We start from the raw sequence: 15,987 nt of genomic DNA on the forward strand, positions 1-15,987 counted from the left end.
CTAGATCAGATCAAGCATCGGTTTACTCTCTAACAGTCAGCTGAAAGCGACTTCGCAAGTTTCTTCAAGATGCCTGCAGCACTTGTGGAGAACAGTCAGGTTATCTGTGAAGTCTGGGCCAGCAATCTAGAAGAAGAGATGAGGAAGATCCGAGAAATTGTGCTCAGTTACAGTTATATTGCCATGGTAAAGAGCTAAACTCTGTTTGACTCACTTTCTACTATGGACTTAGGGGATATTCAGTGTGAGATTTTGAAAGCAAGGGTTACACTAAAGCCATGGTAAATTAAACTTGGTGGAAGGTTGTGATGCTTTTATGAAATGTCAAGGTAGTCATTGTGTCTGAGAAGGATGTAACCTCTAGTAGCTTAGATTTTCTGTAATGTTACTTTGTGTTTAATAGTGTTTAAGGCAGAAGTTATGTCAGCCCATAGGGCACATCTGTCCCGCAGATATGGTGAATTTGACAGTGTTTAAAAATGGTTTTTAAAAATTAGCTATCAGCATGTAAAAATTAAGAGATCTCTTTTCAAGTCCAGATATCTGGCATCTCTGGAAAAAAATGGGAAGATCTGGCATTACAGGATTCACAGTCCTGCCTGATACTGAGTGGTGGAAGAGGCAGATGTGTGTCATGGTGATATTAAGGCCTCTCCTAGAGGAGCCGTGCACGGTCTAGTTTGCTTTAGTCCCTGTTACTCATAAGCAGTAAGTCTTTAGCCTTGTATTTAAAACTGTGATCTTGTTCCAGGCTTTTTACTCATGGTAAATGTAGCTATTGTTTTTTTCTTGAATGGCTGTTTCATTTCCTTCTATTTGTATTTTTATTCATACATTGTTCTCAACCTAAGCTTTTTTTTTTTTTTTTAAAGATTTCATTTATTTGAGAGAGAGAGAGGGAGAGCACAGAGGAAGCATGAGAGAGAGAAGCAGGCTCCCCGCTGAGCAGAGAGCCTGACAACCCGATGTGGGGCTTGATCCCAGGACCCTGAGATCATGACCTGAGCCAAAGGCAGCGGCTTAACCCACTGAGCCACCCAGGCGCCCCTCAACCTAAACTTTTTTTAATTCACTATATATGAATGTAAAATGTTCTTAATTGATCTGTAGTTAGTCACCTACTCTAACCCACATCCTGCTTAGGATTTGAAGTTGCTGCGCAAAACTCCATGATTCTAGTACTACTTGTGTAGATATCAATGAGATCAGTATTTTTTTTTTTCTGTAAAGATTTTATTTATTTATTTGAGAGAGAGAATGAGAGAGAGAGAGCACATGAGAAGGGGGAGGGTCAGAGGGAGAAACAGGGAGTCCGATGCGGGACTCGATCCTGGGACTCCAGGATCATGACCTGAGCCGAAGGCAGTCGCTTAACCAACTGAGCCACCCAGGCGCCCGAGATCAGTATTTTAATATAGGTATTTGTGCCCAAGCTTGGGTCTTGTCACATAACTTTTATAAATTAAGATAATATTTAAGAATGGTCAATTCAGCATCTACTGTTTTGTGAAACCTTATGATGAGAGACCTTTTCCTTTTCTAGGACACAGAATTTCCAGGTGTTGTCGTACGACCGATTGGTGAATTTCGTAGTTCCATAGATTACCAGTATCAGCTTTTACGGTGCAATGTTGACCTTTTAAAAATTATCCAGCTGGGCCTTACATTCACAAACGAAAAGGGAGAATATCCTTCTGGAATCAACACTTGGCAGTTCAACTTCAAATTTAACCTTACGTAAGTGTCTGAAACATTTCTCAGTGTTATTCTTAGATCTGCTACATTTGTGCAGACTGTGATTTCTAGCTGATTTTATTAATATGAAGTTTTGTTTCCATTGAAACCAGGTAAGGGTTGGGCACAGCATTCAAATAGAGGATGGAATAAGGAATCTCAGAAAGTAAAGTCCCCCTTAAAGAACTCTTGCAGGTCAGCAATAAAAAGACAACCCAATTAAAAATGGGTATCAGATCTGAATAGATAGTTCTCCAAAGACGATATAGATATGGCTAATAATAACCCATGAAAAGATGGTCACCATAATTAGTCATGAGGGAAATGCAAATCAAAATGACAGTGAGAGACCACTTTATACCCACCCAGGGGGCTGTAATAAAAAAGACACAACAAATGTTGGCAAGGGTGTAGAGAAATTAGAACCCTCATATATTGGCTATTGGGAAAGTAAAATGGTGTAGCCTCTTTGGAAAACAGGTAGTTTCTCAAAAGGTTAAATGTGGAGTTAGGCCCCAAGTGGAAACAATCCAAATGTCTGTGAGCTGATGGATAAAACAAATATGGTATATCCATGCCATGGAATGTTATTGGACAGTAAAAGGAAAGTAGTAGTAATATATGTTGTATATTGATGTGCTTTGAAAACATGCTAAGGGAAAGAAGCCAGACACAAAAGACCACATATTATAGGATTCTGTTTATATGAAATGTTCAAAATAGGTAAATTGATAGAGTCAGAATAGGTTAGTGGTTGTCTATGATGTAGGGGGGTGGTGAGATTATAGGGTAGTGGGGAGTGATTGCATAATGGGTATGGGTTTTCTTTTTGAGGTAATAAAATGGTTTAGAATTGACTATGATGGGTGGTTGCACAACTCTGAAAATAACTAAAAGTGATTGAATTGTATACCTTATTTTAAAATTTTTTTTTTAAAGATTTTATGTATTTATATGCCAGACAGAGAGAGTGCACAAGCAGGGGGCGTGGCAGGCAGAGGGAGAAGCAGGCTCCCCGCTGAGCAGGGAGCCTGATGCAGGGCTCGATCCTAGGACTCTGGGATCATGATCTGAGCCAAAGGCAGATGCTTAACTGACTGAGCCACCCAGGCGTCTTTTTTTTTTTAATTTTTAAAAAAAGATTTATTTGAGAGAGAGAGTGTGTGTGTGGGGGTGGGGGTTGGAGGGGTAGAGGAAGAGGGAGAGAGAGTCTTAAGCAGACTCCATGCAGAGGGTAGAGCCTGATGCATGTTATGACCCTGAGATCATGACCTGAGCCGAAACCAAGAGTCAGTCACTTAACTGACTGTGCTACCCAGGCACCCTGAAGTGTGTACTTTATTTTTTAAAAAGATTTTATTTATTTATCCGAGAGAGAGAGAGAGAGAAAGGGAGGGAGGAAGAGAGAGGGAGAGATCACAAACAGGGGGGAGGGGTAGAGGGAGAAGCAGGCTCCCTGATGAGCAGGGAGCCCGATGCGGGACTTGATCCCAGAACCCTGGGATCATGACCTGAGCCGAAAGCAGACATTTAACCGACTGAGCCACCCAGGTGCCCAGAAGTGTATATTTTAAATGAGTAAATATTTAATGTGTGAATTATAGCTTAATAAGGCTATTTACAGCGAAAAAGTAAAGTTAATTCTCCAGTTAGGAGGTGAATTGTAGTTCTGCCATTTTTCATCTGGGTGATTTGGGGTTAGTAATTTTACCTTCTGTAATTCAGTTTCCTTAACTGTAAAACAGGATTATTATTATTTTTCATAATAGAAGAAATAAGGGAATGAGTAGATGTTAATTAAGGGTAGTTGAAACTGAAGCCTATCTGATAGTGGGTGAATTTTGATGTTTTTAAAATACGGTAAACACATAACATAAAATTTACCATCTTAGCCATTTTTAAGTCTGCAGTTCAGTAGTATTAAGTATGTTTGTGTTGTTGTGAAGCAGACCCCCAGAACTTTCTCATCTTGTAAATCTGATACTCTACCCATTGAACAACTCTCCCTTTTTCTTCTCCAGATCTTGGTGAACCACAATTACTACTTTCTGTTTCTATGAATTTGTTTTCGTTACCTCATATAAGTGGAATCATACAGTATTTGTCATTTTGTGACTGGCATATTTCACTTAGCATGATATCCTTAAGGTTCATCCATGTTGTGGCATATTGCAGAATTTCCTTCCTTTTTAAGACTGAATAATATTCCATTGTATATTTAGACCCCATTTTGTTTATCTGTTCATTCATTGATGGACATTTAGGTTGTTTCCACCTCTTGATTGTTGGGAGTAGTGCTGCTATGAAGATGGATGTGCAAACATTTTCACAACTGTGCTTTTCATTCTTTAGGATAGATACATAGAAGTGGGATTGCTGGATCATTTGGTAGTTTGTTTTTAATTTTTTGAGGATGATGTAATTTTTTTTTTCTTTCTTTTTTGAGAGAGAGAGCACGCACGAGAGCGTGCATGTGCATGCGGGGGAGGGCTGGGGAGGGGCAGAGGGAGTCTGCAGTCAGTGCAGAGCCTGGTGCAGGGCTCGATCTCAGACCCTGAGATCATGACAAGAGTCGAATGCTTAACTGACAGCCACCTATATGCCCCAGGATGATATAATTTTTTAAGGGGAAAATTTAGGTGAGACTATCATTTTGCTGATTGTATGAGGTAGTTTTAGTGTATTTCTGATTGGGCCACAGTACTCAATTAGTGCTTTATTTAACAGCACTAGGAGCATTATAACTCAGGAATAATTTTTTGATTGTTCATGTACTTTGGAGATTTCTTTGAGGTTCAGAAATAATTTGGGATGACGATCTGGATCTTTAACTGCATTTTTTTTTTTAGTCCATTGCCAAAGCCTATTATTTATGCCTTAATGGTAATTAATACACAAAGGAAAATAAGGGTTGTTTGTTATTGTAGAATTTATGTATGTGTTTAAAACAATGCTTGTTTTAGGTGAAACAAAACAATGTGATTCAACACTGGTTTTAATTTAGTAGAAAAAAAATTTTTTTTTTTTTTTTTTAAGATTTTATTTATTTATTTGACAGAGAGAGAGACAGCGAGAGCAGGAACACAAGCAGGGGGAGTGGGAGAGGGAGAAACAGGCTTCCTGCTGAGCAGGGAGCCTGATGCGGGACTCGATCCCGGGACCCCGGGATCATGACCTGAGCCAAAGGCAGACGCTTAACGACTGAGCCACCCAGGTGCCCTAGTAGGAAAAATTTAAGATTATGTTTGTTTTTTCTTTTTCCAAGTTGTCCTAAGTTTATCTGAAAAACAAATGTAAAAACAGTGAAATCTAGTGGAAAAGGAGTTACATAATTTATTTCCCTACTTTTGTAATACGTGGTATTGTAAATATTCCTCTGTTTAAACTGATGGATGTATCTTTGCTGTGGGATATTATGCCAGAGTTGCAAAGGATGTGGTATATCTATGAGCATTGGTCTGGAAAGATGGTCTGTGCTGTGTAGATATAGGGATGGAGGTGTGTATGTGTAGGTAGAGCAAATAGCCTTCAAGGATATATAAACTGAGTTATTAACAGTCATTTCTATGATGTAACATTATAAGAACATTTTTAAAAATTTTCTGGTAATCTAAATATTTTTGTATTGGTTGATTCTGTTTTTCTGTAAACAATGGGGAAATGTTGGGGTGTCTGGATGGCTCAGTTGGTTAAGCATATGCCTTTGGCTCAGGTGATGATTCCAGGGTCCTGGGATCGAGCCCTGCATCAGGCTCCCTGCTCAGTGGGGAGACTGCTTCTCCCTCTCCTGCTTCCCCTCCTTGTGCTCTCTCTCTCTCTCTGAAATAAATAAAAATCTTCAAAAACAAATAGAAACAAACAATGCAGAAATGTGGATCTTTCATAATTAAGAAATTCATTTTGTGGGGGCAAGTCTCACTTTTCCATCAGCCACAGAGATAAGATTATCTACTTTGCATGCTTTGCTGGAGTACTGGAAAGAATGAATTGATCTATTCTTAAATTATGAAAGCATTTCGAGAATACTTGTTCTGTAATTATAAGATCATGTTGATATTGCTGCCCACTACTTCTCTTAGATTATCCACCAGCTAAGAAGTGAATACCTTCTTTTTTAGAGAGGACATGTACTCCCAGGATTCCATAGATCTCCTTGCTAACTCTGGACTGCAATTTCAGAAGCATGAAGAGGAAGGGATTGACACGTTGCACTTTGCAGAACTGCTTATGACATCAGGGGTGGTTCTCTGTGACAACGTCAAATGGCTTTCATTTCATAGGTCAGTCCCAGATAATGTGTATTTCTCTTGCTTTGGGAGCAGGGAATTGAATGCTTATATTATTTCTGCAACCCTACTGGCTATCTTCTTTTGGTCACTTATGAAGCAGTTACGGAGTTCAAATGGTAATTTGCCCATGTTTCAGTTTTTCAAAAAATACTTTGGAGCTCATACTGGTTTGTTTCATGCAGTACTGGGCTCCGTCACATGGCTATCAGTGGGTATGTTCCAAGTGGAATGATGGAGGGTGGGGAGGATCGAAGCACTTGATCATCTTTTTCTTGTCCTTTAAATGGCTGGCCTGAAGTTTATGATGAATAAAACCCACATTTATAACTCCTTGGGTTCTCTTGTATGTCTCATATTAGTCTGGTTTGTTGTTATTTAAGGGAAAGTCCAGATTACAGTAGGATAAAGTAGTTTGGAAGACTGAAAGTTACTCACAAGGTAGCACCATTAAGTTTTGAGAAATGAAGCAGTTGAACTCTGGGGTCTGGTAATTGCTGCTTTTTCACCTCATTGCCTCATTCTCTCTTGTAGTGGCTATGATTTTGGCTACATGGTAAAGTTACTTACGGATTCTCGTTTGCCAGAAGAGGAACATGAATTCTTCCATATTCTGAACCTTTTTTTCCCATCCATTTATGATGTGAAATACCTAATGAAGAGTTGCAAAAACCTTAAGGTATATTATTATTATTTTTTTAAGATTTTATTTATTTATTTGACAGAGAGAGACACAGTGAGAGAGGTAACACAAGCAGGGGGAGTGGGAGAGGGAGAAGCAGGCTTCCCACTGAACAGGGAGCCTGATGTGGGGCTCTATCCCAGGACCCTGGGATCATGACCTGAGCCGAAGGCAGATGCTTAACGACTGAGCCACCCAGGTGCCCCTACACAATATTTTTCTTAACAATAAAAAAAAAAAAGACAAAACAGGCTTGTCATTTTGCTTTATCACTATTTTTAGAAATTACTAGTATTTATTTATTATTTATTGCTACATATGTATTCTTCAGTGCCTGCTAGGTGCCAACATTATGCTGGAGTGGGTGTATATAGAGCTGATTGGCACAGGGATTTGTGTGGTGAATGTCTTTAATCCAGGCATAAAGGGAGGCTTCTGCTTCTCTTATTCTGAGGGAGGCGTTCTTCACTTAGGCCCACAAACCTAGTGAAACAGTTGGCAGTGTGAAGCGTATATGTAGTTTGTTATGCATGGGGTCTGTAGTGTACCAGATTCTCAGAGGGGTTCCTAACCCTAGATAGTTCAAGAACTCAGCACCCTAATAAATTGTTGACATAAGAGATTTTCTGTCTAGAATTGGATTGGTATTTATTTCCTCAATCTTGTTTTATACCTGTTAGGACTTACGGGGCAGAGGTCTGACACAATTAATGATATATAAAAGAAAGGAGTGAAAAGTGAAATATAACACAGTGTATTGTTTGGAGGGCTAGAAAGGGAATATTGCTGGGGTAAGGCCTTAGTAAATGGCCTGTTCCCACTTGTCATCACCAAAAGAATTAAACTAAAAAGTGGACTTAGTTGACTCCAGTAGAGGAGTGGTGGGTCTGAAATATTATCTTTGTTTTCTTTACATCTGCAGGGCGGTCTTCAGGAAGTTGCTGATCAGTTGGATTTGCAGAGAATTGGAAGGCAACACCAGGCAGGCTCAGACTCGCTGCTAACAGGAATGGCGTTCTTCAGGATGAAAGAGGTAAGGAGGTGGGTTATCTTTGTGGGCTGAGATTTCTTGAAAATTTGTAGTTCTGACAGAAGTTGATGACAAGTTTGAAAGCAGTTGTTTGTTTGTTATGATGTTCAGTATATTAAAATGTAGTTTGGGAAGCAAAGACATCCTAAAATGGAGGCGCCTCAGCATATTCAAGTCTAGACATGTACTTGGTGTTCTTAGCAGCTCTCATTCTTGCAGTGATTTGCTTTTCTTCTGATTTCTCTAATATGAACACATTTGTCTGAACACTCACTTATTTTACGCTTAATTTCTGTGAATTCTCAAATGTCTGGCAGCTAACATACTCCATGACAGGCTGCAAGTTTACCTCTAAGATCAGGAACAACACAAGCATGCCCATTCTCGCCACTTTTATTCAACATAGTATTGGAAGTCGTAGCCAGAGTAATTAGGCGAGAAAAAGAAATACAAGGGATCCAAATTGGAATGGAGGAAGTAAAACTGTCACTATTTTCAGAGGGCATGATATACATAGAAAACTCTAAGGAGTCGACCAAAGAGCTCTTAGAACTAATTAACGAATTCAGTAAAATTTCAGGATACAAAGTCAGTTACAAATATCTTGTGTTTCTATATATTAATAATGAACTATCAGAAAGAAATTAAGAAACAATCCCATTTACAACTGCATCAAAAACAATAAAGTACCTAGGAATAAGTTTAACCAAGGAGATAAAAGACCTGTACTCTGACAACTATAAGGCATTGATGAAAGAAATTGAAGAAGTCACAAATAAATGGAAAGATATTTGGTGCTCATGGATTGGAAGAATTAATATTCATTTTTTAAAAAGATTTTATTCATTTGAGGCAGAGAGAGGGGCAGAGGGAGAGGGAGAAGCAAACTCCCCACTGAGCAGGGAGCCCGACCGTGGGATCATGACCTGAGCTGGAGGCAGATGCTTAACCAACTGAGCCACCCAGGCCCCCGTGGAGGAATTAATATTCTTAAAATGTCCATACTGTCCAAAGCAGTCTACAGATTCATTGCAATCTCTATCAAAATTACAGTGGCATTTTTCACAGAAATAGAACAAATGATCTTAAAATTTGTGTGGAACCACAAAAGACCCCAAATAGCCGAAGCATTCTTGAGAAAGAACAACAAAGCTGGTGGCATCATGCTCCCGCTAGGTTCCTTTGGCAATGTTTGGAGACATTTTTGGTTGTCACAATCTGGAGCAGCAGAGGAGAGGCCCACTACTGGCCAGGGATACCACTAAACATTCTACAGTACTACGGTACACTGGACAGCTCCCCTCCATGCCCCCCAACAAGGAATTACCTTGCCCATTAGGGCCAGGGTTGAGATACCCTGTGGAAGTGTGTAATATCCAGTATCTCACTTGTAACAGCCTACTGTTACCCTGTTTTATAGATAGGGAACCATGGCTCAAGGGGAGTTGAAGGTCACACGGTGAGTGTAGAGCCCAAGCTCTTAAGCACTGCACTGCTTGTTAAAGAGAAGGGAGGAAATGGAGGTGGCTATACTAAACAGCGGCAGCAGCCCCTGGATCCTGGCAGTAAAAGAACTCATGGAGAATAGAAGTCTGTACAGAAAGGAGAGCCTGTATATTAAAAAAGGAGTATGAAAAGACTATGTAGAAGAGAGGTTTGAAGCCTTTCTTTATGAAGTTACTTTCTAGTTGGGTAGATTTGCAGAGCTTTGAGACAGCTGGGAGGTGCTGATGTGGTAGTGTTGAGACTTGGCATGACTCTTAGCGGGATTCTCACCATGGGTTCTCTGTCCTGTCCTGCAGTTGTTTTTTGAGGACAGTATTGATGATGCCAAGTACTGTGGGCGGCTCTATGGCCTAGGCACAGGAGTGGCCCAGAAGCAGAATGAGGATGTGGACTCTGCCCAGGAGAAGATGAGCATCCTGGCTATCATCAACAACATGCAGCAGTGATGGCGGCGAGGCTCTGTAGGGCGGGCCTGATCCCAGAGTGGTGCTTATATGCTGTGTGTACTGACCTTCCTCCCCAAGAGAAAACGCTTCTTTTGAGCAAACTGTACCTACCATCTGCGGTGACAGAAAGACTTCTGTTGTGTTGAAGACAAAACAAACAAACGACGTCTTTATTTTAGATCCAGAAGAGGGGAGTTTACTCTGAATTTGTAAACAAGTCTTCCCTATTCCTCATCCCCAAGCCTCTCTCCAGTTGCTTCCTGCCACCAGCATCCATGGCTCATTTGACACCTTTTTAAATATCCAGGACAAGTCAGAAACAGACTAGTAAAATATATATAACTCTTTATCTGTTGTCATTCTTTTTCTTTTAAATCTTGCTACTCTCTGAGGATGAAGACTTTTTGATGTGATTCTCAGCTGAGCTGAGGGCTTCCAGGGAAAGTGGAACAAAATGGTGTTTTTGTAAAGTGGGTTATAGATGTCTTTTCCTCCCTTCCTTTTTTTTTTGAACTTTCTCTAGGACATTTGCTTTCCTCACATTTTGTTAGTCTCTAATTATGTGCTATTATGTGGAAATGAATTAGTGCTGAAATTTTGAAGACCAGATAATGAAAACTTTTATTAAAAACAAAATTCTTCTGAATCTGTCTACCCTTTATTCATGAGGAACTCCAGAATGGGTATTAAGTTAACCACTTTACGTGTCTTTAAGTCTGTGTTCCATTGTGCCACCGAGATTTGCTGTCACATGTCTATCATTTGAAATCATTTTAAGTTTTAATATAATAAAGTATCTTGGATTTGTTCCTGAATGAAATAAGATCAGAATTTTGGACCGTAAGTTTATATTTTCAGTAATGTGATTTCAGATGGTCATCTGTGTTTTTCCATATCTCTTTGTTCTCCCTGCGTTTCCTTTCAGCAAACCTGAGGAGAAGTTAGGGAGACTGGTTACGTGAGTACCAGGAATGTGATGAGTCTTTAAGAAGAGTCTTTAAGAAGTTAATAGTGGTACATGTAAACAGGGCAGTAAGGAATTTGGTTAGAGTTCTCTTGGAGTAATATCCCACAAGTGGGGTAGGAAGCTCAGGACTTTTTTTTTTTTTAACTGGTCATTTAAAAAGTACATTGTATTGTTTTTTGAATGACTACAGTATGGACAATTTAGAAAAACCAAAAACCCCTTTGAAATGGTGGAAATGAAACTGGTAACTCACTGAAGTGGATGGATAGTCTTGCATTTTAAAAGCTTATGGAAAACTCAATTTCAAATGATTCGAAAATGTCAAGTATTATAAGCTGGTATTTAAGATGCTTGTAAATATTATTTATGTTTTTAATTTTGTAAAATAAAGATTTCTTTTTAACCACTGGCATGAAGGTTCGGTCTTTCATAGTTGTTAATTGCTGACTGTAGAAGATAGTCGTTTGCAATCAGTGACTAGAAGCATCTCACCTGCCCCCAAACTCTTGTCTCCATATCCCCCAAGTTGGCTTGATATAAAATGTCTCACTTTGTAGAAGTTTTTTGTTTTTTTTTTTAAGATTTTATTTATTTGAGAGAGAGTGTGAGCGAGAGGAGACCATAAGCAGGGGCAGCGGGAGAGGGAGAAGCAGATTCCCAACGCAGGGCTCGATCCCAAGACCCTGGGATCATGACCTGAGCCAAAGGCAGACACTTAAGCGACTGAGCCACCCAGGCATCCCTGTAGGAAGTTTTTAATGACCAACTGTGTAAATGGAATTGTCTCTTCACTTCATAATCCCTGAGTGTTCACCCTTACTAGGAAAACTAGTTTTAATTCTGTCCTGGGACCACTCCATTTGGTGGATTAGCTTGTTAATTAGTGGACTTTTAAGACAAATGGAACTTGTGGTATTGTAGTATTGGCTCCATACTATTTCCAACCCTTCCAATTGGCACAAAACAGTTTCAAGAAGTCTGGTATAGGAGCAAATCTAGGCTTTTCACTGGGATGTTCACATATAGGAAGAGAGGTATTTATCACTGATTTGTGGTAAAAGCCACTTAGGTGAGGGTCAGTGGTTCTCAGCCAAGTTCTTTGGCATGCTGGTGACTGTGGGGCCTGCATAGATGTCCTAAATTTATCTTTTTATTTTTTAAATAAATTTAGATTTATTAATTTTGTTTTATTTATTAATTAGATTTTATTTATTTATTTATTTGACAGAGACACAGCAGGAGAGGGAACACAAGCAGGGGGAGTGGGAGAGGGAGAAGCAGGCTTCCTGCTGAGCAGGGAGACCGATGCGGGGCTCGATCCCAGGACCCTGGGATCATGACCTGAGCCGAAGGCAGACACTTAACGACTGAGCCACCCAGGCGCCCCTATTTATTTTTTTAAAAGATTTTATTTATGGGCGCCTGGGTGGCTCCGTTGGTTAAGCGACTGCCTTCGGCTCAGGTGATGACCCTGGAGTCCTGGGATCGAGTCCCACATCAGGCTCCCTGCTCAGCAGGGAGTCTGCTTCTCCCTCTGGCCCTCCTCCCTCTCATGCTCTCTGTCTCTCATTGTCTCTCTCGCAAATAAATAAAATCTTAAAAAAAAAAAAATTTATAAAAAAAAATAAAGATGCCCCGTTTAAAAAAAAAAAAAAAGATTTTATTTATTTGAGAGAGAGAGTGCAAGAGTGGGGGTGGGGGCAGAGGGAGAAACAAACTACTCCCTGAGCAGGTAGGGCCTGATCCCAGGACCCTGGGACCATGACCTGAGCTGAAGGCAGACACAACCAGCTGAGCCACCAAGGTGCCCCCAGATGTCCTAAATTTGGATTCAAATAGGGAATTTATCTTTGCCACAGTTGAGGAGACTTATGTCAGGAGAGATGTTGAGGTGAAGGGTTGAGGAACTTATTGTTGAGTGGGAGGGGTAAGAGACAGTTTATAAAGTGTTACTAAAGAAAGGGCACAAGTTTAGTAGAACTGGCAAGAACTTTGCTTTGTATACGTATATATGAACACATGTAGGGCTTTGTGAGTGGTTATGCTCAGAAAGGGATGGTCCTGTAGAGAGTAACCAGAGAATGCTAATTATGGGTGAATTCAAGCCCCTCCACATAAATTGCCAAATGTTCTTAAATTTCTGTTCTAATCTAGTAAGGCTGATTACCAAGTACAAGCCTAATTGTCAGCTAGTGCTGGTATGAATGAGTTGTTTGAGTCTTTTAAGTCTAAGCTATTAATGAATATTCTTTCAGTTTCCTAATTTATTCAGTTCATAAGTTTCCATTATACACCTACTAGATACTAGACACTGTAAATAGATGATGCCAGGGATAAAACAGCACATGGAAGACATAATCTCTACCCTCACTGGAGCTTACATCTGTGTTGCCAAAGAGTACATAATTCACAAAACAATTTGTGAGCTGTAAATACAGGACACTGATGTCCTTTAGGTTGAGGTTCAGGGGCGGTCTTTTGAGAAAGGACATTTAAGCTGAGATCTAAGAGATGGGTAAGAATGGACCAGGCGAAAGAACATGGGCAAAACTACTGAGATGACAAGAAAACTCGGTGGGTTCCAGCAGCCTAAGAGACCAGTGTGGGTGGGATCTAGAAACAAGGATGCGAGTGTTAAGAACAGGAGGCCAAGAGATAAATGGTGGGATCAGGCAGGGCCTTTGAAGCCCTGCAAGATCATCTTTTTTCCACTAACAATGGGAAAATACTGAAATAATTTTTTTAAACAGGAAATTGGTAAGATTTGATTTGTAATTTAAACTTGTCATTGGTATATGAAGAATAGAGAATCAGTAATAAGAGCAGATTGAGAGAGAGTGGGAGGTGAGAGCAATCATCTGGGTAATGAGATGGTGGTTTGTATTAGAGGGTTCGGATTGGGTAAAGGAACAACACTCTTCATTTGCTTAGTTACCTACTTAGAAAGCTTGAGTCAACTCCTTGTTGCTTTGGCTCTTTGTGGTTCTGTTAATTAGGGAGATAGAAATGAAAACCATTTATTCATATTGGAATGGCTTTAACTACATTATCTAGTATGGGAAAGAGGAGAGGAGTTTGGGAGGAAATGGAATCGTGTCACTTCTGTTACCTTCTGGGTAGTTTTATTGCTTAGTTGTCAAGTAGTAACTCTTGTTCTTACCAAAGCAGTAATCGAGCAGTGTGTAGGATCGATTCCTCCAAGCACAGATGATGGTTCTGATAAATCATGAAGGAGTTTAGAATTTCTAGTTTAATAATACTGTTCTTTAATTAAGTGGAAGGGAATAAATAATTTTTCTATCTCTGCAAGTTGAAGCATTTGTTCATTTCAGCAAAGACTGTAGAACTGATATCTAGTTCTCCACATAGCCATGCCTATGTATAATCTTTGCAGCCAAGAAGATTTTCCACCCCTGGTAACAATGCATCTTCTTCCTCAAGTTCAAGTTACTGTGTAAAGAATCATGAGGATCTAAATTCTACAATATTTGCTTTTTTTGGTTAGCATTTTTAAATTCTAAAGCTAGGTCTAGTTAAAATAAATAAAACCCCTGGTCAGATCTTTAAATAATAATCTCTTAAACTTTTTCCTTCCTAGAATTCCTGTTAATGAATTTTATTCTTGCTGCTCACAACAACTCCAACTTAGGAAATAATTGAAAAGTAAACTGGACACTCAAGCAGAAAAGTTTTCACAATGAATCCCAAAAGAAAATAGTTATATTATTGGGAAAGAGTGATCCCTCCCGACCCTACCCCAGACTATCTGATTTTTACACCCTAGCAACTGGGATATTACAGAAACATCTGTTCCTGACATTGTTCAACTATTTAACCACAGAGAAGAAAAGACCTCAAGAGAATGCTCAATAATGGGTGGGGAGGGGGAGAATGAACAGGTTTTACAATTAAATAGTATGTAGGATCCCATTATGCTGAAGTTGGAGTCCACTGATCCAAAGTTACATATGCAGAATTACTCGTTTTTCTTCAAAGACCATCTGTGGTTTTAATTCTCAAAAGGTCCTGTGATCCAAAAAAGATTAAGAGCCACTGAAACAGTAATTTCTTCCTGAGCTATTTTGATCACCATTACGTTTTATAAAACTGAGGGGATAAGACACATCTGAGTTTTAGTTATTTGTTCTTCTAATGCTTTAGTAAATGATTTGTTCTTAAATAAGCAATTACATGAAACAATAAAACCAAATTTTTGACCTAAAGTTCAGATGGATGGTAAAGTCAACATGATGGGTAAAGGCCTATTTCACATTCTAAGTGAAGTCTTTGAAAGAATAGAAGGGGAGAACCCAAGTAAACAAAAACAGTAAGGAAAAGGATACCAAGTCATAAAATGTAGCAATTATGTCTCCAACAAGAATGACATGTTTATCATCAGGCGAAGAATTTATAAAGGTAGCTTGTGTTTAAGAACATAACACTTTGGGTAGTTAAAAAGTTTCTCCTCTTTGGGTGAAACCTGCATAAGGCTTTAGAGATGACCAACAATCACCCTGCAGGTGTTAGTTCTGAATATCTACTGCTGGCTTTTCATGATCCTTCCTCCAGTAGGAAACCACAGTTGAGTCCAAAGTCTGATTCCACTATGTCTAAGGGTAGAATAGAGTCAATTCAAACTTGACCCTCATTTGTATTATTTAGATCACTGCAAAAACATCTAGGGATCAGAGTGAATGTCTGGCATGGTGTAACTGCAAGGTGAAGGGTGTCATATGTTTTGAATTTGGCACAGTTTTCTTAAAGGTCCTTGAAAATTCACGTGCAGAAGGTCTGGCAGTATCTTTTGTAAACTTTAGTGTTGCCGTATTTCTGAAGGAGCTCTTGGGCCTGTTGCTGCATGTCCTGGGTCACGCTGCCAGGACACTGGGACCCGATGTGAAGCAGGATAAGGCAGCACTCCAGCACATCTGGGAAGGGCCAGGTCTGAAAGATGACACAGGGATGAACAAGGAAGCATTTGCAAAAGAGCCACATATACCTGCACAGAGGCACCAGCAACTCAAAAGTCTCATCTAGTGAAATTTCTTAGGCACGGCTGAGCCATTTCCCTTATAAGGCTCTTTGTCATTTACTCTAAGGATAGAGGACACTCAAAACTGGGATGGCTACTGGGATAGCCTTTCTCAAATGAAAGACTCTTTTTCTAGAGCCCTATTCAATTAATTCAAATCATGATTCTCCTTTAATACCAGGGCCACATTCAAATATACCCATCCATCTGTAAGCTATCAAATACATGGTACCAATTTTAATTTTATTTTACCTCCCAATTCCAAAATTTGTTCCATTTCTCTGAAGAATGAGGTATAAAATTG

The 15,987-nt window shown here is 39.6% G+C and overlaps 2 protein-coding genes across 8 annotated transcripts in view; one reads left to right on the top strand and one right to left on the bottom strand.

Annotated features, from left to right (window-relative positions):
• Positions 1-11,061, top strand: part of CNOT8 (CCR4-NOT transcription complex subunit 8) — a 25,912-nt gene extending 14,851 nt beyond the window's left edge. For all 3 annotated transcript variants that reach the window (XM_035012854.1, XM_035012845.1, XM_035012861.1), the window contains exons 2-7: positions 5-186; positions 1,544-1,737; positions 5,853-6,014; positions 6,555-6,699; positions 7,625-7,735; positions 9,535-11,061. In XM_035012854.1, coding sequence (XP_034868745.1) covers positions 70-186; positions 1,544-1,737; positions 5,853-6,014; positions 6,555-6,699; positions 7,625-7,735; positions 9,535-9,684 — 879 coding nt within the window. In that variant the 5' untranslated portion in view covers positions 5-69 and the 3' untranslated portion in view covers positions 9,685-11,061. The remainder of the gene's footprint in view (positions 1-4; positions 187-1,543; positions 1,738-5,852; positions 6,015-6,554; positions 6,700-7,624; positions 7,736-9,534) is intronic.
• A 3,292-nt stretch (positions 11,062-14,353) lies between these two features.
• The window catches only part of GEMIN5 (gem nuclear organelle associated protein 5), a 40,994-nt gene continuing 39,360 nt past the window's right edge, over positions 14,354-15,987 (bottom strand). For all 5 annotated transcript variants that reach the window (XM_035012915.1, XM_035012906.1, XM_035012923.1 and 2 more), the window contains exon 28: positions 14,354-15,595. In XM_035012915.1, coding sequence (XP_034868806.1) covers positions 15,428-15,595 — 168 coding nt within the window. In that variant the 3' untranslated portion in view covers positions 14,354-15,427. The remainder of the gene's footprint in view (positions 15,596-15,987) is intronic.

This window comes from Mirounga leonina, unplaced genomic scaffold (genome assembly GCF_011800145.1).
Source record: "Mirounga leonina isolate KUSES-001 unplaced genomic scaffold, KU_Mleo_1.0 Mir_104, whole genome shotgun sequence".
Lineage (NCBI taxonomy): Eukaryota > Metazoa > Chordata > Mammalia > Carnivora > Phocidae > Mirounga > Mirounga leonina.